A 23975-nucleotide genomic window follows, 5' to 3' on the forward strand; every position below is an offset into this window, starting at 1 on the left:
CCTTGTTCTTTGGGCAATAATTCCTTGTTGCCTTTAAACTCAGAATTACAGAATTTGGAGGTACAAGGGACTTTTGAGGAATCTCCTCAGCCTCATGGTGGTCTCCCTGCCTACATTTGAAGGCCTCTGATGATGGGGAATCCCCTCCCTCCTGAGATATTCCCTTCCATTTTTGGACAGCCCTGATGGTTGAGAAGTTGGTTCTTCTGGTGAATCACAGGGGCAGTAAGATGTTGACAAAAAACTGCTGGAACAGGCATGAGTAGGGATGAGCAGATCCTCTCTTGGCCTCAGTTTCTTCAGCTATAAAATGGGATCCTAATGGCACCTACCTCTCAAGGTGGTTGAAATATTTGTAAAAGGACCTTAGCACAGTGCCTGGCATAAAGTAGGTACCTAATAATTGCTTATTCCTTTCCTTTTTCCCTTCCCCTAACTATCCTCCCACCTCCACACTGCAGAGCTCAAGGCCTGCCCCAAGCCTTGCCAACTCAACCCACCAGCTCCTCCCCAGAAGCACCATGTCATCTCTGTAGATGAAGTTTCACTTTATTGGTACATTAGCCTCACAGATAAACCAGAAACACCGCAAGAAGAAAGTGCCAACAGAGGGGCCCAAAGGTAGAGGCAGGGCAGGAGTTCAGCCCGACTCTCAGCACTCTGAGCTTAGAAAGAGATTCACCTACAGGAGGGCAGGCTGTGGCCAAGCGATCCATACTGAGGAGACTTGGAACTAAGGGACTGGAATTATCTATGGGAAGGACTAGTTAAAGGCAGAGAAATAGAAAATATCAGAAAATACCCATTCCTCAAATGCATTAGGCATAGAAATACTAAGTTCTGAAAACATTTTTCAAGCATCTTGTCAGAAACCAAGTTCCCGTTGAACATGGGCTCCAGTTACATAAGATGAAACCTGCCATGGCCCTCTTGCCAGGCATGAATCTGATGCCCAGGGTAGGCTGGCTCAACCCCACAGAAAGCTTGTAGTCCCAACCCTCAGAGTACAAGCAACTGCAAAGGAGGTTTCCCGCTCAACAAAGATGGAGGCATTTAAAGAAAACTAATGAGACCCTAGAATTCCCCTGCCTGCCACCGCCCTAGGAGCTTCAAACATTCCCAAGGTGCCTTTGCCAAGCATAGCTTTCTAAGTGATGTCTTAACTATTTGGTTCTGAAATTCAATTTAGGTTTGACCAAAAAGCACATTGGGTGAGGCAGTGATATCATGGCTTAGACCATCCAACCATTTTCTCTCCTATACCTGGAAAATCTTAGGCACCAGAAGACTCTCCAAAGGTCATTTAATCCATTCCCCTCTTCCTGGAGTCTTACCTCTAAGAGATCAAGGAGCACGTGTCTTCCCTGATCTCTAGAAAGTCAGCAGAGAAGAGGACTCCTTAGCTTTTCTTGGAGCCTAGAGTCAGCATCTTCAAAAATGGGGAAGACAGGCTAATATATCATGGCAACATCTTGCAGGTGGAGTGTATCCAGATTTTGTGAGGAGCCTTTGAGAGACTAAATGGTGTAGTGGGGCATTATAATAAAGGATGGGAGATTTAGCTTACTCTAGGCATCAGGGCGGCTGTGGCTCGTGCCCAGGTGAGCAAGGATTAATCTGCTTGTGAGAGGGAAGAAAGGGCAGGGCCAGAGAAGATTTGAGAAGAACCTAGCTGAAGTGGAGAGAGGGGAGGTCCTTGCTAGGGAATACTTTAGTTTAAGGTGGGCAGGAGGGAAATAGTCAAGGTGGGAAAGTCAGGGGCTCCTGACCCCATAGAGCTCTTGCCCAGAATGATTGTTTGGGCTGTGTCTATGCCTGGGTAGAGGCTGGGAGGGAGGTATCTTGTGAATAAACCTGTGAAGCAACACAGTGACAGTGTGGCCACAGGACTGTTCCCACGTGACCCCATCTGGGAGCATCTAGGAGCTCGGAGGTATCTTGGAGGCTCAAACTGTGAGTTCTATTGAGAACTAATTGGGTAGATGGACAGGATGGATTCTCCTACTCCCTATCCTGTCCCATATTTTACCATCTGCTGTGAGGTGTGGGGACACTGGCAGTGAATGAATAAAAGGTTTGTGAATCTTTGCTAAAAAATTAACACAGAGCTGTGGAATTTCTTATGGAATTCCAATAAGATCATCATTGTCTGACTTATAGTTAACAACATGGCGGAACTGTGGTGTAAACACCTTCTCTGATACTCCAACTTGAGTGGCAAACTCTCACCATCTCACTAGCTCCCTACACAATGTAAGAGCTGGAAGAGATTCATCCGGTCCAACACTCCTGTCTTACAGGTGAGGAAACGGTGGAAGTGACTTGTCCAAGGTCAGAAAAGTTACTGATGGAAGGTAGATATAAACCCAGGCTCCCTTGGCTGCTAGTTCAGCATTCCTTTGACTACTCTGAAGTATCCTCCTCTCCCTACCTTCTATACCCTGGGCATCCCCATCCCAGCAACCAACATGTGTCCACTCATATGCCCAAGTCTTAAGCTACCCCCTTACCTTCCCTTTCCCTGTCCCTTCACCCTCCATGTCCTATGTCATTCCCCTCAAGTCCTAGCTACCTGGCTGGCTGCGCCCATCTCATAAAATTTGATTGCAGCATTAATAGCAGATAATAGTCCTCAGAAAACCTATCTGTTATTATTTTAACCAGAAGCCTCCATTCTTTACCCAAACAGAGTGACTGATGTTGGCTTTCTAGACATAGCCCTGCTCCCTATGGCAGGCATCCCCATCCTGGTGCCCCCACTCCTGCACTTTCTCCCTTTTTCCTTTTTCATTCTCTTGCTGTCTCATCAGGCCTCTCGCTCTCACCTCACAGTTCCTTCCAAAGAAGAGACAGAATGGTGGAGTGGAAATTAAGTCAAACTAGGAGGCAGGAGACCTGGGTCTCTTCCCCTGCCTTGCTATATGACCCTGAGCAGCTTGCTAAATTCTGAACCTTATTTTCCTCATCTGTAAAGGGAATGGGTTGGATGAGATGGTGTCTAAGGCCCTTTCTAGATCTTAATACCATGTGCTGAGTGAATAAAAACTCGATGAATCTATGGTATGGCTTTCTGTGATTGAGCCCATGAGTCTGTACCTGTTTCCTGCTGATTACATGTCTGTTAACTGGAAAACAAGGGCCAGCTTCTTGAAGCCCCTAGACATGACTAAAGAAAGCAAGTTCCTAGAAAAGAGTGAGCTGTGGGGGACACACTCCAGCAACTAGGTCAGGGCAGTGTTGAAGGTACATTAAACACATGATTGGACATATAAAAACCATAGATAAAACCAGACAGGATCTCTAAGCACAGGCTACAGTTGAGAGAGGCCCAGAGGGAAAGGAACTGATGGAGCCTCTCACAGAGGGAAGGATGTGGTCCAGGCAGCAGGACCTGTTTTGCATCTGGGCCAAGCCTGACAGCTTTCCTGAGCTGTTAGCTTGGGGGTGTATGTGACTTGTATGTGTATGGGCGTGTGTGAGTGTGTGTTCACTCAAGCACACATCTCACTCTTTAGTTATGCTTCTGACGTGCTGAAATGAAAAGAAAAAAAATCAGAAGTGACAATGAGCCTAAAAGAAATCAGATTTTTAACACAGAGACCTAAAAATTCCTTCTTTCCCCCACTTCTCCCTTCCTGCCTTGCTCCCCCCATATCCACTAGTCTCCTCATGTGACTTCCTGCTAGGAAATGCAGGGCCTCCCTAGGAGAGGTTTGGGAGCTTCCTAGGAATTTTGAGGAGCTGAGAGGCTATTGGTCAGGCCTGAGGTGCTCAAGGTAGGGAGGAGTCAGGGACAGAGAGGGCAGGCTGCAAGGCTTGTCTGGGACCCCACCAAAGGAGGGAGGCTCTAAGCAAGTCAGCTTCCCCAGATGGATGAAACCCTAATATAGTACTCACTTATCTTCACTCCCAGACACAGTCTCCACAAAGGGGATCTCTTCCCTCTCTACCTTCCCCATGATGAGACGCTGCTTGTCCAGGTTTATGATGCACTGAGAACAAAGTTTAAAATTAGCTATCCCCACTGCCCAAGGTCCCTCATCCCCATACTGTCAGGAGACCGAGAAGAAGGAAAACCAGCCCTACCTTCAAGGACCGCAGAGTCTGGAGCCCAAGAGTGAGATTTTTGTCATTGTCATCTGGAAAAGAAGGAAGATTGTCTAGTAAAAATCTGAAACCTGCAGGTACACAAATGAATTCCTAGAGGTGCTAACTGGGACCAGGGGTGTAGGGACAGGTTGGGGAAGCTTTAGCACAGGTGTGTGTGTGTGCATGTGTTCATTCCCTGAACACAGCTGCCTCTCTCCTAAGGATGGTGAGACTTCTTCACCTTGACTTTTTCTAATTCTCACCAGGTCTCCTGAGGTAAAATGCTTGGGACTACTGCCCCAACTTTACTGAGCCCAGACAGAATCAATGACTGACCTCACAAACCCAGGGGTGATAATTCAGCCAGGCAGAGGCCCAATGGTACTAACGTGAGACTTGGGACATTTAGTGAGGGGAAGGGAAGCACTGGGGGTGGTCCCTGGGCCCAGCCCACACCCTAAAGGCCCACTCACCGACCACAGCTGCTGGGCAGTCCAGACGTAGGGATCCCAATGTAAGTACGAGGTGTTCAATCTGGCCCACCACTTTGAGATGCCGGGGCAGAGAGAGCTTTTCCCCATCATGTTTGTGGGACTTCACATGGTCCTTTAGCCTGCACCAGAGAAGAAAACACCCAGATCTGTGGTTGCAGTTTTTATAAGGTCTGTGACCTGACTTCCTTCACTAGAGGCTCAAACACATTTGCACAAGATTGTGAGGGTGGGTAGTAGTGAGAGCCTGGAAAAAGAAAGCTCCTGATTGTGTGGCTTCCATCACTGAGAGAGAAGTTGCCCAGTTCCAGATTCTCTTCAGGGAGAGAAAGATTCCAGGAAGAAGAGAGATTCCAGTACCTTCCATCCCTAGCCTCAGCTCATCACACTAGAGACTTTGGAGAATGTCCCCTTGGGTGAGAATCTGGAACCACATGTCTTCTCCCTCTAAGCTAGAAGGCAAAGGATTAAGATCTCCCCAATTCTGTCCATCACACAGGACTATTGAGTAATCGGTCTCTACTAATGAGGAAAGTCTTATGCAATTGGGCATGAACTCCTGATTACACTGGAATTCATTCAGGTTATGCCTGCTCATTGACCTACATCGGAAAATAGGAAATCCCTTAGGAACATTTTATACAGAGGTGAGCCAGTTGGTTTACACCAAAGTAACCCAAGTCATGGCTCTTGACCATGAAGCTTTAGAGGAATTGTGGTAGGTATAGCAGAGCAGTCACTGCACTTAAGTTTGAATCCTGGTTCTCATCACCTAATTGCCTTGGGCAAGTAATTTATCTTGACCTGAGTTTCCTCACTTGTAAAAGGAGGGGGTTGGACTAGATGACTTCTGGGCTGCAAGGTGGCGCCAAAGTGCATAGAGCACTGAGTTGGGAATCAGGAAGATATCTTACTGAGTTCAAATCCAGCCTAAGACACTGTGTGATCCTAGGCAAGTCACTTAACCCTGTTTGCCTCAGTTTCCTCACCTGTAAAATGAGCTGGAGAAGGAAATGGCAAACCACTCCAGTATCTCTGCTGAGAAAACCCCAAATGGAATCTCGGAGAGTTGAACACAATTGAAAAATGACTGAATGAAAAAGTCCCTTCTAACTCCTATGATTCTGACTTACTTAATAGCTTCTTTTCTAGAACAGACTAGATAGTAGTAGGGAGATCCAGCCATACAAGTACTGAATGGGTAAAGCCTAGTCTGGCTAGACAATGGTTTATATAAAAAAAGGCCTGGTAGTTTTAGCGGGCCATAAGCTTAATAGGAGCTATCCATAAAGTGATTTTAGTGTCCAAAAGAGATGATGCAGTCTTTTAGGTGGCATAAGCAGAATGTTTAGAATGAGGGTCCCACTGTGTTCTTCCCTAGCTAGCCCACATGTGGAATACTGTGTTGAGTTGGGCAGGGGGCGCCATTTTAGGAAGGCTCTCATTGATAAAAGGGACTACATTGAGAAGATTGCAACTTTGGTAATGATGGGACTAGAAACCATGGCATATAAGAATCATCTGAAGGTACTAGGAGGGTCAGCAAGTAAAAGAGGGTTAGATATGTTCCTCTTGGACAGATTTTCAAGCCATGTAGAAAATTGTAGACGGCAGAACTTGGCACCATATGAGCAAGGGCTTCCTAACAAGCAGAGCTATGCAAATATATAATGGGCTGCCTCTTGGGGTACTGAGTTGCCCATGCCTGAAAGTCTCCTACTAAAAGGTAAGTAGTATAAATATTATTATCCCCATTTTACAGAAAAGGAAACTGAGGCTCTAAGAAATTGTAGCAAGTCCATAGGTACACAGCTAGTTAGTGGGATTTGAATTCAGGTCTTTTGCTCCAAGGCCCTTGCTCTATCTTCCATGCATATATTAAGATAAGAAGGTTAATGTCTAGCTTAGGTAGATAGCTGGGCCAACAGTGGATGTACAGGGCCATGGACTAAGTTGTTGACCTGGTAAAACCTCAGCCAAAGTGCCCATATTAGTGAGAAATTCCAGTTGCCTTTTATGAGGAATCCCATGGTGGGCAGTAGCTTTCCCATAGCAATGGGAATTAATCTGCGAATTGAGGCAATGGGATTCCTCAAACTAAATATGGCAGACACATCTGGCTTTTCCTCCTTCCACTAGCTGGATGCCCCAAGCTTCCTTACTCTGCTGCTACCAACTTCCTTTTTTCTCACCAATTCAATTAATTCAACACACATGCATTATATGCATTATTCAACACATTTGCATTATTAATTGTCTACTATATGATTACAGGCCACCATCTTAGTTTGGGCCCTAGTTGGGTCCTGGATTATTTCATCAGCTTTGCCTCAAGTCTCTCTGCAAACCATCCTTCACATATCCACCAAATTGATATTCTAAAAGCACAGGTCTGACCACATCATCCCCCATTCCAAGAAGCTCCAGTGGCTCCCTCTTGTCTCCAGGACAAAATCTAAATTCCTGTTTGGCATTTAAACCCTTCAGCAGCCAGACCTAGATTGCATCTCCAGGTTTACTATCTCCACGAACTTTACTTTCTAGCCCAGCTGACTGACTATTGCCCCATACATGGCATTCCATCTCTCATCTCTGTGCCTATGCTGCCCCCCATGTCTAGAATGGCCTCCTTTCTTGCTTTACCTCAGAGAATCCTAACTTCCCTCAAAACTCAACTCATGGGCCATCTCCTGCACATGGCAGAGCCCAATTTCCCCCAGTTGCTAGTTCCCTGCACTCTCCAAATTACTTTGTATATAGTTTGAATTTTCTTATTTATATATTTTTATATATTTATATATAATATATTAAATATAACATGTATTTATAATACATTATATATTTTATATACATATATATGTATATATTTGTGTGTGTGTGTGTGTGTGTATAAAGAGACAGAGAATTAGTTTTTCTCCAAAAGAATGTAATCTCCATGAAGACAGGGAGCATGTCATTTTTTATTCTGTATCCCCAACCCATTGTTCCTAACACATAGTAGATTCTTAATAAATATTTGCTGAATGAACTTATAAAGGCTGAAGCCAGATTATGGAGGGTCCTAAATGTTAAGGAGTTTGCATTTTCTCTTAGAGGCTAATAGGAAATCACTGAAAATTCTTGATCAAAGGAGTGACATGATCAGATCTTTTTCTCAAGAAGATAACTTTAGGGATCTAAGACAACCCCAAAAGACTCATGATGGAAAAAGTTATCCACATGCCGAGAAAGAACTATGGAGTCTGAATGCAGATCAAGCATACGGATTTTCTCTCTCTTTCTTTGTTATTTTGTTTTTTCTTTCTTGTGATTTCTCTCATTCATTCTAATTCTTCTTTAGAATATGACTAATGTGAAAATATGTTTAGCAAGAATGTATACGTAGGGAGTTGGCTAGGTGGTGCAGTGAGTAAGAGTGCCGGCCCCAGAGTCAGGAGGACCCAGGATTGGTTCCGGCCTCAGATACTTAACACCCACACACAAAAAACCTGGCTGTGTAACCTTGGACAAGTTACTTAACCCCAATTGCTTTTAAAAAAAAAAAAGGAATGTATATGTAGAGCCTTTATCAGATTACACACTGTCTTGGGGATGGGGGAGAGGAGGGAGGCAGAGAAAATTTAAAACTCAAAAGCTTATAGAAGTGAATGTTGAAAACTAAAATTAAATAAATTAATTTTTTTAAAAAAAAGATAACTTTAGGAATGATGTGAAAGACTGATTGGAGAGGAAAGAAATGGGAGGCAGGCAGTCTCATTGGGAGTTTATTACAATAGTCTAAGTGAGTGGTGATAAGGGTATGAAATAGGGTGGCGGTAGCATAGGTAGAGATAACTGACCCAATGTGAGAAATGTTAAATGTTCAATCAATAGAATTTGTCAACTGTTTGTATATGGGAAGTGAGAGTGTGGCATGATTTAAAATTACTCTGAAACTTGCCCATGGATGAGTTGGAAGATGGCGGTGCACTCAATAGAAACAGGGAAGTTTGGAAGAGGGGTGGATTTGGAAGGAAGGTGATGAGTTTGGTTTTGTGCATTTTCAAGTTAAGGTGCCAGAGAGACATCCAGGTAGAAAGATCTTACAGCTGCTGGTACAAGACTGGAGTCCAAGAGGCAGATTAAGACAGTATATTTAGGAGTTTAGGAGTTAGGATTTAGGAGTCATCTGCGTAGAGGTGATGATTGGAAGAAGATGAGATCACTAAGAATGATAGGAAGACAAAGAGGCACAGCTAAAATGTTGGGGGATACCTTTGCTTTGGGGGCAGGTGGATAATGAACCAGCACCTGAGACTGAGGAAGTCAGACAGGCAGTGGGAAAACCAAGAAAGCAGAGTGCTACTTTCTGCCAAGGGGACAGAAGGGAGCCCGAAGGAAGGGATGGTGAACAGTGTTGAAAACTGGAGAAGAGTCTATTACCCAGGGAACTCTTAAAGAGCAGGGACTGGTTTTTGCCTCCCTTTTCTTGTATCCCTAAAGCTTAGCACAGTGCTTGCTATATAGCAGACATTTAATAAATGCTATTTGTGACTATGTTGGACAATGCCAATGTGTCTTAGGTCCTTTAAGGCAAAACCAGGTCAACCTAATTCACATGCATTACCCAGGAGGGCAAATGATAAACACATTTTGATGCTGATGATGACAATGAATTCCATTGGGATTGGATCCCCATCAATGATACTTAGTTGGGGGTGGGAGGAAATGGCAACAAGGACTGCAGGCAATTATGTAAGCTGATGGAAGTAACTAGCACCCAAGCTATTATGGGATTGTGGGAAAATACATAATTACAGACTTTCTGTGCCAACACTTCTGATTTCCCCAGCATCCTCATGGGGCTGCTCCTTTTTTTTTTTTTTTTTGCCAATATAGCCCATCCAACAAAAAAGTAATTGTGGTGTTTTGAACATGGTTATTAATTCCTTGAGTCTCTAACAGCTCCTCTGGAATTATGGCAGTCTGTGACCTAGTTATATCCACAGTCCATGATGGCCCAAGACCTTCCCAATTAAACAGGGTAAGCTAAACCCCTAACCAGTGGTTTGCAATGTCCTTGAACCAATCTTCAAAGACACTAGAACCAGGGCTAACAATAACATATTTCACGAAAATATCCAACCACATCTAAGAGGTAAATCAATTCTTCATTTGCCTCGAAATAAGAGGAATTGAATATGGTTCAATCTGAACAAGTCAAGGCTGGTCCTTAATGATCTTTAGGGATACCAGGATTGGACAGAGAATAGGGAGAGAAAGGGAAGAGAAGAGGAAGGTTGGGATGGAAGATGACAGGAGTGTTGCTGCTCCCAAATTGGAGAGCAGAACTAAAGCTGTCAAGAGAAGACTTCTAGAATTGTGATATATGGGGAAGATGAGATGAGTAGTCATAGCTGTCAACCAAAGATAATGAGGCATTTATTTGTCTGACTAATAATAGCAACAGAGAGGTCTGTTATTTTCCTGGGGTATGTATTAAGGACATAAAGAAGAAGCACCTGGGGGCGGCCAGGTAGCACAGCAAGTAAAAGCACCGGCTCCAGTGTCAGGATAACCTGGGGATCGAATCCCGGGCTCAGACACTCAGCACCACACCCTGAAATAACTGGCCGTGTAACCTTGAGCAAGTTACTTAACCCCGATTGCTTTAAAAAAAAAAAGAAGCACCCAAAACTTATTAAACCTGATGATTTCTAACCACCCCTGGTGATCCATGGGGACAAAAATGATACCACCAGAAGGAATCTGGAAATGTATGCTAAAGATCATGAAGTATTAAGTAAGAAAATTAATGCCCTAGGGGTATAGATATCATTCTCCTCCCTGTTGTAGATTTGGGAAATTAACAACTTAAAAGGTGAATAGTTCAAAAGATGGTACCTGGGAAGGGAATTAGGAATTCTGGACAGTAACCACCAGACTTCCCTTGATTCCTGGCAAAATTCTAGCATGCGATTTCAAAAGAAAGTTTGATGACAGCTAGAAAAGGAAGTAATAGTCATATTGGGCCAGTATGACTTTATCAAGAAAATTTTTTCCCCAAAGTGACTAGACTTGTAAATTAGGGAAATGCTTGCAGATATTTACCTGGATTTTAGCTCTCAAGGATTAGTTCATCTAAAAAGTATTTGAGGGATCGCCTCGAGAGAGAACTGATGAAATCTGAATGTAGATTAAAATGTATTTTTCACTTTAAAAAACATGAAAAGAACCTCATGGCTAAGAATGGCAAAGGATTCAATGTCATGGATGAATTCCCAATAGCTTTGGGGGAAAAGTGCCCACATCAAGATCACAGATTCACTGAAGTAATTAACAAAGGGAGAGCATATGATCCCAAAGTGAACTAGCCTCTTTCTTTAACATCACATACCAAAACAACAGCAGGGTGCATTTGGAGTCTGTCTGCAGCAAAGGATGTCAGGGCTGTCAGTAGGGGAACAGCCTCTATCAAATGGACACATCCAAAGGGTCGAGTCCTGCCTCTGATACACTCTGACCATATAATCCTGGGCAAGTTGTAACCTCTCAGTGTATCAGGAAGTTACAGGTAAATGGCTGATCTGTACCAGGGACCGGAGTTTCCTTCCAACAATGAAATCACAGGTCAGAGCCAAAACAAAATAAAACCAAATGAAATTCAGGTGACTGGATCCACACCTATATTCAGTATCCGGGTATGCAGGGCTACTGTACTGATCTTGGGAATCAATCCAAGGCGGTAACCCTCTGATTGCTTTCCTGCTTTATCTCTTGTTAAAATGTAAATACCTTGGGAGACAGCATGGTATTATCTTTCTTTGTATCCCCAGTAACTGACACAAAGTAAATATTTAATAATGCTGGTTGACTGACTGCTTTATTTTCTGGGTTGTTGTTTTTTTCAAGGTGATTATCTTTTTTCTCTTTTTTGGGGGGAGGGGAGAAGGCAGGGTAATTGGGGTTAAGTGACTTGCCCAAGGTCACACAGCTAATTAAATGCCAAGTGTCTGAGGCTGGATTTGAACTCCTGACTTCAGGGCCTGTTGCTGCCTGCTGCTGTTGAGGTGTCCTCAGTTTCTTTATCTGTAAAATGAGCTGGAGAAGGAAAAGACAAACAACCCTGGTATCTTTGCCAAGTAAACCCCAGATGAAGTCATGGAAAGTCAGATATGACTGAAATAACTCAATAACAACAACGATATGTGTAAGAGGGTTATGTTGGAGGTAGCTCAAACTGGCTCACAAGAGCCAATTGTTAAATTTTCAGTGTGGGCATTTACACCTCTGAAATTGGTAAATGCTACAAATCAGGCTTCGATTTGTTTTGTTGTTGTTTGTCTAGACTTAAGAAAGTAATGGAGAAAATATTAATAATACACATTAAACTCAAAAGTGTATTGTGAATATTTTTCCCCCAGAGAGCCCATTGTTAAACATTTACTACCACACCCCTTGACCGAAGTAAATTTTTTAAAAATTTCTTTGGCTCCAGAGATTAAAGCGAGGATCAATGGACAGAGATTACAAAAGGTTAATTAAGAATTGACATAAGGAAATAATCTCTAATATGTAGAGCTAGCCAGAACTGGAAGAGGGGAGTAGAGAACTCCCAAGCATCATTTGCCAAAGAAGCTGCAGAAGGAATTCTCATTTAGATCCAGTGGAGCTTGATGACATTCCTTCCAATTCTGCAGTTTGGTGATCTTGCAACAAAATCAGAAGACCTAGATTCAAATCTCAGTACTATCATTTACTAGCTCTAACCTTGGGCAAGTGTCTGGACCTCTCTGAGCCTTAAAGGTCTGAGGTCCCTTAGAACACCTTGTAATCCCCTAATAACAACAACTGACATTTTTGTGAAGCTTTGACGTTTACAAAATGATTTATATGTATTATCTCCTTTGATTGTTATGAGATCATGGGAAGGTCCACGCTGGCTGGAGATCTCCAAAGGCCCAGAAGTGAAGTATGGTGGAGTGGTGATGTCAGACTTCATTCCACATTGCTACTTACCCTAGTCTGTCCACACATGCAGAAGAGATGAGATTATGTTGACAGCCTGTGTCAACCAAAGCTTTCAAGTCCTTTCCAGCGCACTGTGGAAAGAAAAACATGAAGTTTGATGGGAATTGTAACTACAGATGCCAAGAGGAGAGGGACCAAGAGAGGAAGATACAGAGACTAAGAGAGAATTTAAGAGTGAGACACAGGCAGAGTACAGCCTTGATGGCTGTAGCTAACTTGGTGGTAGAGTAGATAGAGCTGAACCTGGAGTCATGAAGACCTGAGTTCAAATTCAACCTCAGATACTTACTGTGTGTCCCTGGGCAAGTCACTTAGCTTTTCTGCCTCAGTTTCCTGAACTGTAAAATAGGGATAGTCATCTTACTTCCCAGTATTGTTATGAGGACCAATTTGTAAAGTGCTTAGCAAAGCACCTGGCATACAGTGGATGTCTGATAAATACTTGTTTCCTTCCTTCTCTCCTTCCTTGATAGTTTACAAGGTAGGTAAGAGGGTGTTCTCTGGGATCTGGTTGCCTATTATAGCTTGAGAAACATTCCTATCCCCATGCTTGATCTGAGAGTATCTGAGCTGTACTGGTTTCCCCCAGAGGGACATAAAACCAAAGGATTGAGAATTGAGAGCTGGAAGTAACCTTAGTAACCACATCTGCCAACTCCTTCATTTTTTAAATGAAAAAAAAAATGGAGGCCAAGAGAGGTTAAATGATTTCCCTGAAGGCACAGAGGGAGTGAGCGGTGCCTGATGGGCTGGAGTTCTAAGCACACCCGTATATTCCGATTCTGCTCCTCCTAGTTCCCTTTGACCCAGCTTCAACCTAACTCTAGCCCCACTCTCTGGATTACTCCAGGTTGTCTGGACGCCCCAGTTCTTTCCTTGGTTTGACATCAAGGACTAAAATTCAGGACATCAGGTTGGTTCCTGGGTCTTCCCTAGGTTTGCACCTTGGTGCTGATGGTATTCCCAGAGGGCCCTGGGTTCTTCTCTCTCTACTGAGTGGGGCTGGGGTGTGGGGATCCTCTGGTCAGAGAGATCCCTCTGCTCCTCAGACAGGAGTACAGTCTCCCTCCCCACTCCTACAAAACCTTTGTGCAGCACGCTACCTGGCAGGACACCAGGATCATGTCCCCTTCCTCAGCCTTCTTCAGTCCCTCAGACTTGGCCTGACTGAATCTGTTTGTCTTGGGCGCCCAAGGGACCCGGCTGCTGCGGAGCTTGGAGAGGTTGGTCTCCATGAGGCGCCTCTGCAGGATGTTGTGTGGTTGCTTGAGAAAGACAAAGGAGAAGCACCTTAGAAAGTTGTCGGGCCATGACCCACCAGACCCTTCCCTCCATACTATTGCACACCCTCCTCCAGCAACCCCACCCCCATCTGCCTTCAACCCCATTATATTCAGGTATTAAAGCCAACGGCACAGGCTCAAGATATCAATGAAACATGCCTGTTCCTAAAAACAGCTTTATACTTTTGGCTCTCATTCCTTTAAGAAAAAAAATTTTGTATTGATGTCATGAGAATTTTTTATTTCCATTTATTAACTTTTATTATGGGGGCAGTCAGGACCATTTTTGAACTGGCTGAAACCTGTTTCATGGGATGTGAAAAATTTACTTAAGACCTCAAACATTCCTCAGAAAAGAAGCCAAAAAGGCAGTGAAGGCTTCCAAAAGTAATTTAACTCACCTTATTTGAGGAAAGATTCTATGGACTTGGACTCTGTGGGCATGTAAATCTCCCCCTCTCAATCAGCCCACTGTGCAGCCTCTAAACGAAGCTTAATCCATAACCTGACTTAGTTTACCTATAGAGTCTGTTTTAACTAGGTTTGTTCCCTTAGGCGATGCATGAGATTATAATTCGGTTTAAGGTTTTTCAACTTTTAGGTCCTAAGAGGATATATGAGATTATAATATGTAAAAGAATGTATTTCTCTCTCTGACGTAATTTTGTCTATAAAAAGCCTCTTTAGAATCCTAATCTTAGTTCAGGTTTGTGGTTTTTTTTTTTTTCAATCCTGAACCTGCACATAAACATAATAAAACCTGGGTTTTTCACCTTCATAATTTCTGCACGTGTAGTAGATTTATTTCAACCATGGTAACCTACCACATGAACTCAAAGAGGAGATATTTTCCCCATAATGTTATTATCTTTTGATTTTTATATCAGTTAGATTTCCTCTTCTGTCCTTCCCCCTCTCAGAGGGACATTCCTTGTAACAAATTTCTTCAAGAAAATAAAAAAAAATTCAGCAAAACTGATCAAGACATTGAAAAAAATTGATGCTTTGTGCAATGGGCCACACACATGGTCCACCTCCCCCCACTTTACTTCTCCTTTCAATTCACTATGTGTGAGTTTACTTGGAATTTTGTGCCTAAGGAGGAATTGTGTTCATGTTCACTGCAGGGAAATTCTGGGTCAAGGTCAGAATCACTGGGGAATATTTAAGGATACCTCGACTGAAAGCACCTGCTCCACCTCCCCCCACCCCCCCACCCCCAAGTTAATTACATTTGCAACAATAGCACATTTATACAGGTTGACCCAAAAGTCTCAGCTCAGTTTTAAGCAAATAGTTTAACAAGTAGCTTCTTCAAGCTTAATAGTTTTAAGACTATTGTATGTACTTTTGGGACATCCTGTATCAGCTCTTGGAGGTTTACAAAAGTGCTGTCTTAAAAGCAACCCAATTGGGGTGAGGGAGGTAGGCAAGTATTATTATCCTCATTTTACAAGTAGGGAAACTGAGGCTCAGCAAGGTTAAGTCATTTGCCTAGTGTTCCACAGTTAGTAAGTGTAGGAGTCAGGATTCAGATCCAGGTCTTTCAATTAGAGGAAGGGCAAAATGAATAGCCCTGGGATCCTGAGACTCCAAATCTAGCCCTGTGCTCCAAACCACTCTACTACTCTGCCCATGTACCCAGTGGCTTTTTTTGGAGCTCCATTAGAGTAAAATTTCCCCCAAAAGACTCTGATTGATGAGGGTGAGGGGGTCTGTATGAAATAGGACCATTGGAAGGGTTAATGAACATTCCACAGTCAAAAAGATGGGTGGAGGTGGTGGTGTTTGTGGACCTTGAAAATGAAAAACCTTCCTCACCCCAAGATGTTTGCTTCATCACCTCCCCCCTGGGGGGGTTCCCCAGTGGAAAAGAGCCTTCAGTCTACCCGTAGTAACTTTCTCTTCTGTGGTTTCAACTCCAATCCAGGCAACTGGAAAGCTAGTGTCCTAAAGAGAGAGTTAAGGTGCCCAGTCGACATCTTTTGTAAGAGGCCTTTCCTGGTGTTCCCTATGTCTTCACTCACAGCACATGCCCTCTGAAATTACTATATATACTATATGATGTATAAATATACATTATAAAATTTATATATAAAATACATAATATTTTTATATAAAAGATACACATGTCTTTTATATATAAATATGTGTGTATATATTGCATAATAATGTATATATTGCCTTCAAAGAGCTCGCATTCTAATTATATAAGTTATATATATAATAAATAAATATAAAAATTTATTATATATATTTATATATAATATTTATAATTTAGAATAATTAGAATAATAAGGCAGAAGCTGTATTTTTGCCTTTCCTTGTATCTCCAGATCTTAGTGTAAGGCCTGGTACATAGCAAGACCTTAATAAATGTTTGTGGGGGCAGCTAGGTGGTGCAGTGAATAGAGCACTAACCCTGTAGTCAGGAGGACCTGCTTTCAAATCTGACCTCAGACACTTGACATATTTACTAGTTGTGTGACCTTGGGCAAGTCATTTAACCCTAATTGCCTTGTCTTCCCCCCTCCAAATAAAATAAAATAAATGTCAGTGGATTGTTTCCTATCTTACTGAGACTTCCACTTACTTGGGGATCAATCTCTTTTAAGCCTAGTCAGTTTCTTTGTGTCTGCCTTGTTTAGAATGTGAGTCAGGGCTTCTTGGGAAGGGATTCCTTTCTCCTTCCTTCCTTATTATTCCTCTCAAGTTACAGATTATAAAGTACCTGCTGAATAGTCTGGAAATCAGTTTCAGTGCTATCCTGTGGACCCCCAAATACCCCTACCCTTAAGGCTGAGACCTCCCCAGTTCTGAGTCCATCATCTACCCTCATACTTAGCAGGGCTAGGATCAGAGAGACAGCTTAGAAGAGATCCCAGGAATCAAAGTGTGAGTGTGTATGTGTGTGTGTATATAAAATAATCATAGCTCTAAAATAATTGGGCACCTCAGGGGTCACCTAATCCAACCTCTTTGTTTCATGCTTGAGGAAATTGAAGTCCAGAGAAATCCCCCACCTAGTCCATCGAGCCCTTGATGGACTGGGGGGGGGGGTCAGGGGAGGCAGATACAATAGACCCCAAGAGAAAAGCCTCACTCCCACACAATCAATTACTAAGGTATAGGCCCCTCTAGAATCAGAATGACTCACTGACTTATTGTAACCCTGACGGGAGAAGCCGTTTCCCAAAATACCCCGGTTGTTGGCAAAGCAGGTTTTAAATTAGTATCATGGGGGGAGGAGGGGAGGAGGTTGATTGGGGGTGGGGTAAGGGTATGCCCTTATATAAAAACCGGAGCTTAATTTGATAAGGAGCAGGTAGAGGCAGGGCCTATTTCTGGTCATTCTCCCCAGTATTCTGTTGCAGCAGTAAGCTGCTCATCCTAGAGCCACACAGAATTTAGCCAGATCACGGAAGGGTCTGGATCAATTTAGAGTGCATCAGGCCCTGTCCAAGCTGGAAAGCTGTCTTCTATTCAGAGTCTGATGCCAACAACGGGAGCCCATTCATCCCTCAGAGAGAAGAACTGTTTGGTTAAATTGCTTTGCTGGTTTAAAAGAAAAATGTTGAATTGCAAAGATTATGGTTTCCGTACATTTTCATTCAGAGAGAAGCAGTGGAGGTAGGAAGCTGAGCCAGGGAGATTGGCAAGCGGGAGGGAAGCCAAGGACCTGCTTTCTCCCTCTCCTGGTCTTTCCATGAGTTCATTTTTCTCTTGATCATTTGAACTATTCAAGTTTCAGCTCACCACACAATGATACCCCCTTAAGTTCTGCTACTGGGGATCAGAACGGGCTTCTTTGATCTCAAGGGGAGGGAATAGAGTAGTAGAGGTGTAAAGAATACTAGAAAGGCCAGGAAAATGGATGAGGAAGAGGGATAAGAATGACTGCCTTCAGACAGAAGAAGGAGGTAGGAGAAGGGATGGGGGGTGGAGAAGAGGACGGAGATGGATTATCCTTGTATAATATGGGACATAATTCTCTCCTCTGATTTCCCCATCTTTCATCAAGGGAAATTAAAATAAGGGTGATGATGAGATGAGGAAAAGTGTGACATAATGGAAAGATCATGAACTTTGGTATTAAATGCTGGGTTTAAGTCCCACCTTTGACTCTACCTGGGGGACCTTGGGCAAGTCACCTAACTTTTCTGGCCTCAGTTTCCTCCTCTGTAAAAGGAGGTGATTGGACTAAATGGCCTCTAAAGGCCCTTCCAGATCTAGACCTATGACCTCCTGACCTGGGCTCTAAGTTACCTTGCCCTTCCACCTATCACTGCACGGGACTAAATGAGCTGTTTATTCATGGCCCTATGGACAGTACTGTAAATCATTGGTGACTTGAGTTATGAGTACCTTCAGGTGGGAGTACCAGACTGTCCTATGGTATCTCAGGGTCAGAGACCTGGAGTCAGAAAGAAGGAGAGAGCCCAGGCTGGGAAAAGAAAGATGCAGGGAAGAGGAATTGTCAGGTTTTGTTTTTTTAAGTTTAGAGGTTTTTAAAAAGTAAGGAATTTGGGTAGTAAAATTTTTACTATGGGTTGGCAGGTGAGAAACACCATCGTAGGTAGGCTGGTTGGGTTTGAGAGTGAGCCCTCTGTCTAAAATGTGATTAATTTCTCAGATAGTAACCATGGCCCCCTCCACTACACATACCTCTGGCACCAGGATTCCATCAAGAGGACTCCCAAATCTTCAGTCTTGGCCTCTCAATGATAGGCTAGCTCCCATCTCCAGCAACCTTCACTTGAATGAAACCTGCCATGTTGGAAACTGAACTCCCCACAGCCTGTCCCACACCCTTACCTCTTCATTATCATTAACTATGCCACCACTCTCCTGCTCCCTTGCAGCCACCAGCTCCCAAGATGGCATTTATCTCTCCTTCCCCTCCCTTAGTTTCTCCATCTACATCAGTGTTGACATCAGTCCTCGGCTCTGAGATCTAGTGAAATAATAGCTAGCATTTTTGTAAAGTACTTTAAGGTTTGCAAAACTCTTCACAAATATTTCATTTTGTCCTTACACCCACCCTGAAAGGTGAATATTATTATCATCTCCATTTCACAGTTGAGGAAACTAAGGCAGACAGGCTAAGTGGCTTGCCCTAGGTTACACAGCTAGTAAGTATCTGAAGGCATATTTCAGTCCAGGTCTTCCTGACTCTAGGTCCAGTGTTCTCCCTTCACAGAGCCACTTAGCTGCCTAAGCTTAATAAGCTGAAGACTGCACTAATATTTTTGGGACACCCTGAAAAAAACCTTCGCTACCCACTCCTACCTCCCTACTCCTGGAACAGACCTTCAAATATCTGAAGACAGTTATGGGCCTTAAATCTTCTCTTCTTCCCCAATTCTGTCAGTGTGTCCTCAGGTTGAATGATTTTCAAATCCCCTAATCATCCTCATTGCTTTTCTCTGGACAGAGTTCCATTTGTCAACATCCTTTCTAAAATGTGGTATCCAGAACTGGAGACTGCAGTGCAGATGTGGCCTGACCGTAACAGAGTTCCAGCAAGATTCCAGCCTCCCTCAGTCTAGGCATTCACTCTACTTCCGTTACTGTAACCTAATCACCATGTTAATTTTTTTTTCTTTTCTCTTTTTTAAAGCAATCGGGGTTAAGTAACTTGCTCAAGGTTACACGGCCAGTTATTTCTGGGTGTGGTACTGAGTATCTGAGCCTGGGATTTGATCCAGGTCATCCCAACACTGGAGCCCATGCTCTTACTCGCTGAGCCACCTGGCCGCCCCCACCATGTTAACTTTTTAAACTGTGAGTTAGTTCCCCAAAGGTTATGATATTTTTTCCTCTCCCCTCATGGTGCCCAGGGTAGTGCTTCAGTTTCCTCCCAAGGGCTGACTGTAGCTTGCCTGAGAGTGTGCTCCAGGTGTCCTGTGGTGTTCTGGAATAACTAGAATGAGCCTACTAGGAACTGAACCCCCCACCTTACTTCCAAAGCAGATGCAATAAACAGATGCTGGTCTCTTTCTGGTCCTTCTGCAGAAGCCTGGCTGCTGATCTGTGGCTGAGAAACCAAGCCCCAACTAAGGGGGCCATGTGAGACCCATTGAGGCATGTGTCGCCTGTTCCACCATCAGGCATTTCCACAGTAATTGGGTACAGTGGGCGGCTGTTGTTTTTCGGATGGGGGAGGCAAAGGAGCCTCAATCTGGCTCTTGATCCCACCATCTTCTTTACCCAGGCTGTACAGGGAAAAGGAGGGTGTGGAAACAAAGCAGAGATGATCCTGGGACTGGCTGACTGGGACTGGTAAAAATGATTACATCCTTATGAATCTATGTTCTGGCCAAGAAATCGGAAGCCTAGCTGGATTCTTGCCTCTGATGTGCAGTTCTTGGTACAAGATGTGGCTGGCTCATCATTAGCAAGCCCTTTGACTTACAGGAGGACTTTTATGGGAAAAATAGTGTTAACCTTAAGGCTGTTAGCTCTAGACTATTTGTACCCACAAAATCACAAATGTTCTTAGAACTGGAAGGGATATTAGAGTTATATAATTTAATGGATGAAAAACATGGAGGAACAAAGAGAGGAAGGGATTTTGTCAAAGCACACAGTAACAAGTACTGGCTGAACAGGGATTTGAACCCAGGTCTCCTGACTCCTTCTTTGCTTCTCCTATGACATCAGGGTATCATCAGTCACTAATGGATCCTACTGATTGGTAGGTGGTACTCTTAGAAGAGTATCCCCAATCACATAAGTCTGTAAAGTAACTGCTGGTCAATGGGGTTCTGTGGATGAAATGCTCCAATAGAGTACAGGCATGCAAAGGAAGAGGTGACCCCAGCCAGAGTGAGTAGAAGTATTGACTCCCTGAGGCCTTACTTCCAAACTTGCAGCAGAGCTGTGAGCATTTGGTAAGCAATGGGATCAGACAGTTCACTGCACATGAAGCAATCCGAGAGATGGAAGCGGGGGAAAGCTCCCTTCAAGCAAGGCTGTCACAAGGCAAAGAGGCAGAGTCACAGACAGCCCTAGGCAGGCTCACAGATGCTTCTGGGCAGCCTCAGTCACAAGGACATTCTGTCCATGGACAAGAGTGGTAAGGGGTATGGGTCATATTAATTCTCTCAGGCACTGCACATCAGACTGTGGGCTAGTACTGCTAGTGAAGTCCTTTTAGGGACCCAAAGTCTGGGACATGGACAGGACTTGACGTGAGAGTAAAAGGATGTGGAAATTTACTCACAACCTTGGTGTGAAAGGGAATGGGACTTTCAGACCTTGCAGAAAAGAGATCTGGAATGGTGTCAGCTTCAAGTCCTGTACACGTGTATGTGCATGTGAGCACACACACATATGTACACTCACATACATACACATACTCAGCTGAGTTATGATTGAGAAGTTCCTTCCTAGCTCTAAAATCCTATCATTCTGGGTATGAAATTGCTCAACCAATCTCTGGGAAAATCCCATTTCCTGCCGTCCCACCTTTCAAGATCCTTCTTTGACCACAGCCTCCTCACAGAATTACAGAATCTCAGAATTGAAGGGGCATTAAAAAGTCATCTAGTCTTGGAGCACTTAAAACCTTCATTTCTTACACTATATTGTATTGTTGGTTGTTTTTTTTTTAATAGGGAAGCTAGGTAGTACAGTGGCTAGAGTGCCAGAGTCTAGAAGACATGAAGTTCAAATCTGGCCTCACACTTACTAGCTACATAACCCTAGGTGAGTTAATTAAGCTCTGTTTACCTCAGTTTCCTCATCTGTGAGATGGGAATAATACCACTAACTTACTTCCCAGGATTGTTGGGAGGATCAAATGAGATATTTTTAAAAGTGCTTAGCACAGTGCCTTGCACTTACTAAGTACTATATAAATATTATTATTATAATATGTCATCTCTCCAATCAAATTATAAACTCTCTAAGGGCAAAGACTGTATCTTAAGTATTCCTGTATTACTTACAGGGAAGACTGTATATTAAATACATCTCTGTATTCTTAGCACCTAGGACAGCACCCTCTGCATAGTAAGCTCTCAGTAAATGTATGTTGATAATAATAAAACTTGTTATGCAGGAATACGTGACATCTGTACTAAAGTTCAATGTATGACGGCAACCCACTCTATTTCCTGATGGAAAGTATCAAGATAGATCAGCATCAATCCTTCACCACTGCTGGCAGACCAATTCAATAAACATTTAAGTAAATTCTGCTGCTCAAAGAGGGTTATGCTTTTCGGGAGGTACAAAGACCAAAGATTCAATCAAAGAACTTACATCCTACCACCAAAAGCCTGTGAAGGGGTGGGCTGGGAGTAAGAGAGTTGGGTTCTTGGTCTAGCTTCTGGATGTTTGTTCAATTTATTTAACCTTTCTGTTCTCAACAAAGGAAAAAGGGAATTAGACTAGATAGATATTCTCCAAGGTCTAAAATGGTTATATTTATGATGAATCAGAAAGGTCATCTTCATGTACAAAGTCAGTATGTTATCAATGGATGGAGTTTTTTTTTAATGAAAAGAGTCATTAGCACAGTTATATATGTGAACCCAGTCTCCAAAAGAAACAAGAGCCAATTAAAATCCAAGAAAAGGGGATTCTTTTTTGTTTGTTTTTGATTTTTCTATTGTGCAGCTTCTCAATTACAGAATGAAATATTACTAATAGCATTAATTTAGCTTAATCTTAGTCTTACTAGGTACTTCTCATTAGATAGGCAAACCGAAAATAAATGAAGCAAGCTCTAGATGGAAGAAACAGCTGAACATGAGGAATAGACATGGGAAATAAAATGAATATTCCAACAGGTTTTATAAAGATGTTAGTGAATCATGGAGAAATCAGAAGTGAACACAGATACAAATAAGATATGATAGTGCTAAAGAAAGAGGATGTGTGTGTGTGTGTGTGTGTCAGAGAGAGAGAGCCTTTAGATAGTATCTGGTGAAGCCTATGGATCCCTTCTTAGAAAAATATTCTTAAATTCTCAAAATAAAATACATAGAATTGCAAAGGGAACTAATTATATTGCAATACAATTACCAAAATATAATTAACCCTGGGTAAGGGACCTCTGTGTTAAAAGTTCAAATACATATTTATTTTTCTTTTGGCAAGTAAATAATTTGACATTTATGGCTTTATATATTTTTTTTCTTTTATCTGATAATTTTTATTGATAGTTTATTGTAAAAAATTTACAGTAAATAAAAATAATAACAAAAGGAATGGTCCTAAAAAGTGTGGCAACCGAATCCCCTGAAGTGGAACAAAGGCTGAGGACCCCTGTTGTTTGACTGGGAATGCACTCACAGTAATGACTGCCAAAATGTGGCCGGTGGACCTCAGGGGTCCCCAAGAACCCTTCAGGAGGTCTGTGAAGTCAAAACTTTTTGTAATAATATTAATATGTTATCTGCCTATTAAAATATTTCTCCCCTTCCCAACTACATATCTGCATGAGGCTCGGTGTTCTTCATATACTTCAATCAAAACAACAGATGGAAGGCAGAAGCAGAGATAAGAATCCAGCTGTCCTCTATGAAGCCAGACTTTAAAGACATTTGCAAATATATATATATATATAACAGCACCACTTTTCTCATTAAGTTTTTTAAAAAATCATTACTTTTAATAAAATATGTTATTTATATTAACATGTAATAGATACTATTGTTTTTAAATAAATTAACAAATAGTTTAAATGTATATCAGGCTTAATTTCTAATAAGTAAATATTGATGGATATAACCCAGCATAAACAGAAGTTCTTTGGAATGTAAAGGCGTCCTGAGTCCAAAAAGTTGGGGAACTGATGGCTTAGAGAGGACACTGAGGGGTGAAAGGACGTGGAATAGCTGCAAGCAGGAGATCCTTGCAGAAGGAAGATGGTTGGGGACATGATAATTACAGACACCTGTCCTGGCAATCCCAATGATTGTTACTGAGAGGTTAAAATATATCCAATAAACTAAAACAGACCTCACTGACTTTAAATTGCTTTGTTCTTTCTTTCTTAGTCTTTGCCTTTCCCTTCCTTGCTTCTTTTCTCTCCCTTCCTTCCTGCCTGCCTTCCTCCCTTTCTCTCTCTCTCTCTCTCTCTCTCTCTCTC

At 42.7% G+C, this 23975-nt stretch overlaps 1 protein-coding gene across 1 annotated transcript in view; it reads right to left on the reverse strand.

Moving 5' to 3' along the window:
- Window positions 1–527: 527 nt before the first annotated feature.
- The window catches only part of NRIP3 (nuclear receptor interacting protein 3), a 27844-nt gene continuing 4396 nt past the window's right edge, over window positions 528–23975 (reverse strand). Inside the window, exons 2-7 of the mRNA XM_069091186.1 lie at window positions 13694–13855; window positions 12579–12661; window positions 4563–4702; window positions 4087–4139; window positions 3898–3992; window positions 528–3531 (exon numbers count right to left, since the gene is read on the reverse strand). Coding sequence (XP_068947287.1) covers window positions 3516–3531; window positions 3898–3992; window positions 4087–4139; window positions 4563–4702; window positions 12579–12661; window positions 13694–13855 — 549 coding nt within the window. The 3' untranslated portion in view covers window positions 528–3515. The remainder of the gene's footprint in view (window positions 3532–3897; window positions 3993–4086; window positions 4140–4562; window positions 4703–12578; window positions 12662–13693; window positions 13856–23975) is intronic.

Source organism: Petaurus breviceps, unplaced genomic scaffold (genome assembly GCF_028583685.1).
Source record: "Petaurus breviceps papuanus isolate PSGF00001 unplaced genomic scaffold, PetGlider_PUasm1.0 188, whole genome shotgun sequence".
NCBI lineage: Eukaryota > Metazoa > Chordata > Mammalia > Diprotodontia > Petauridae > Petaurus > Petaurus breviceps.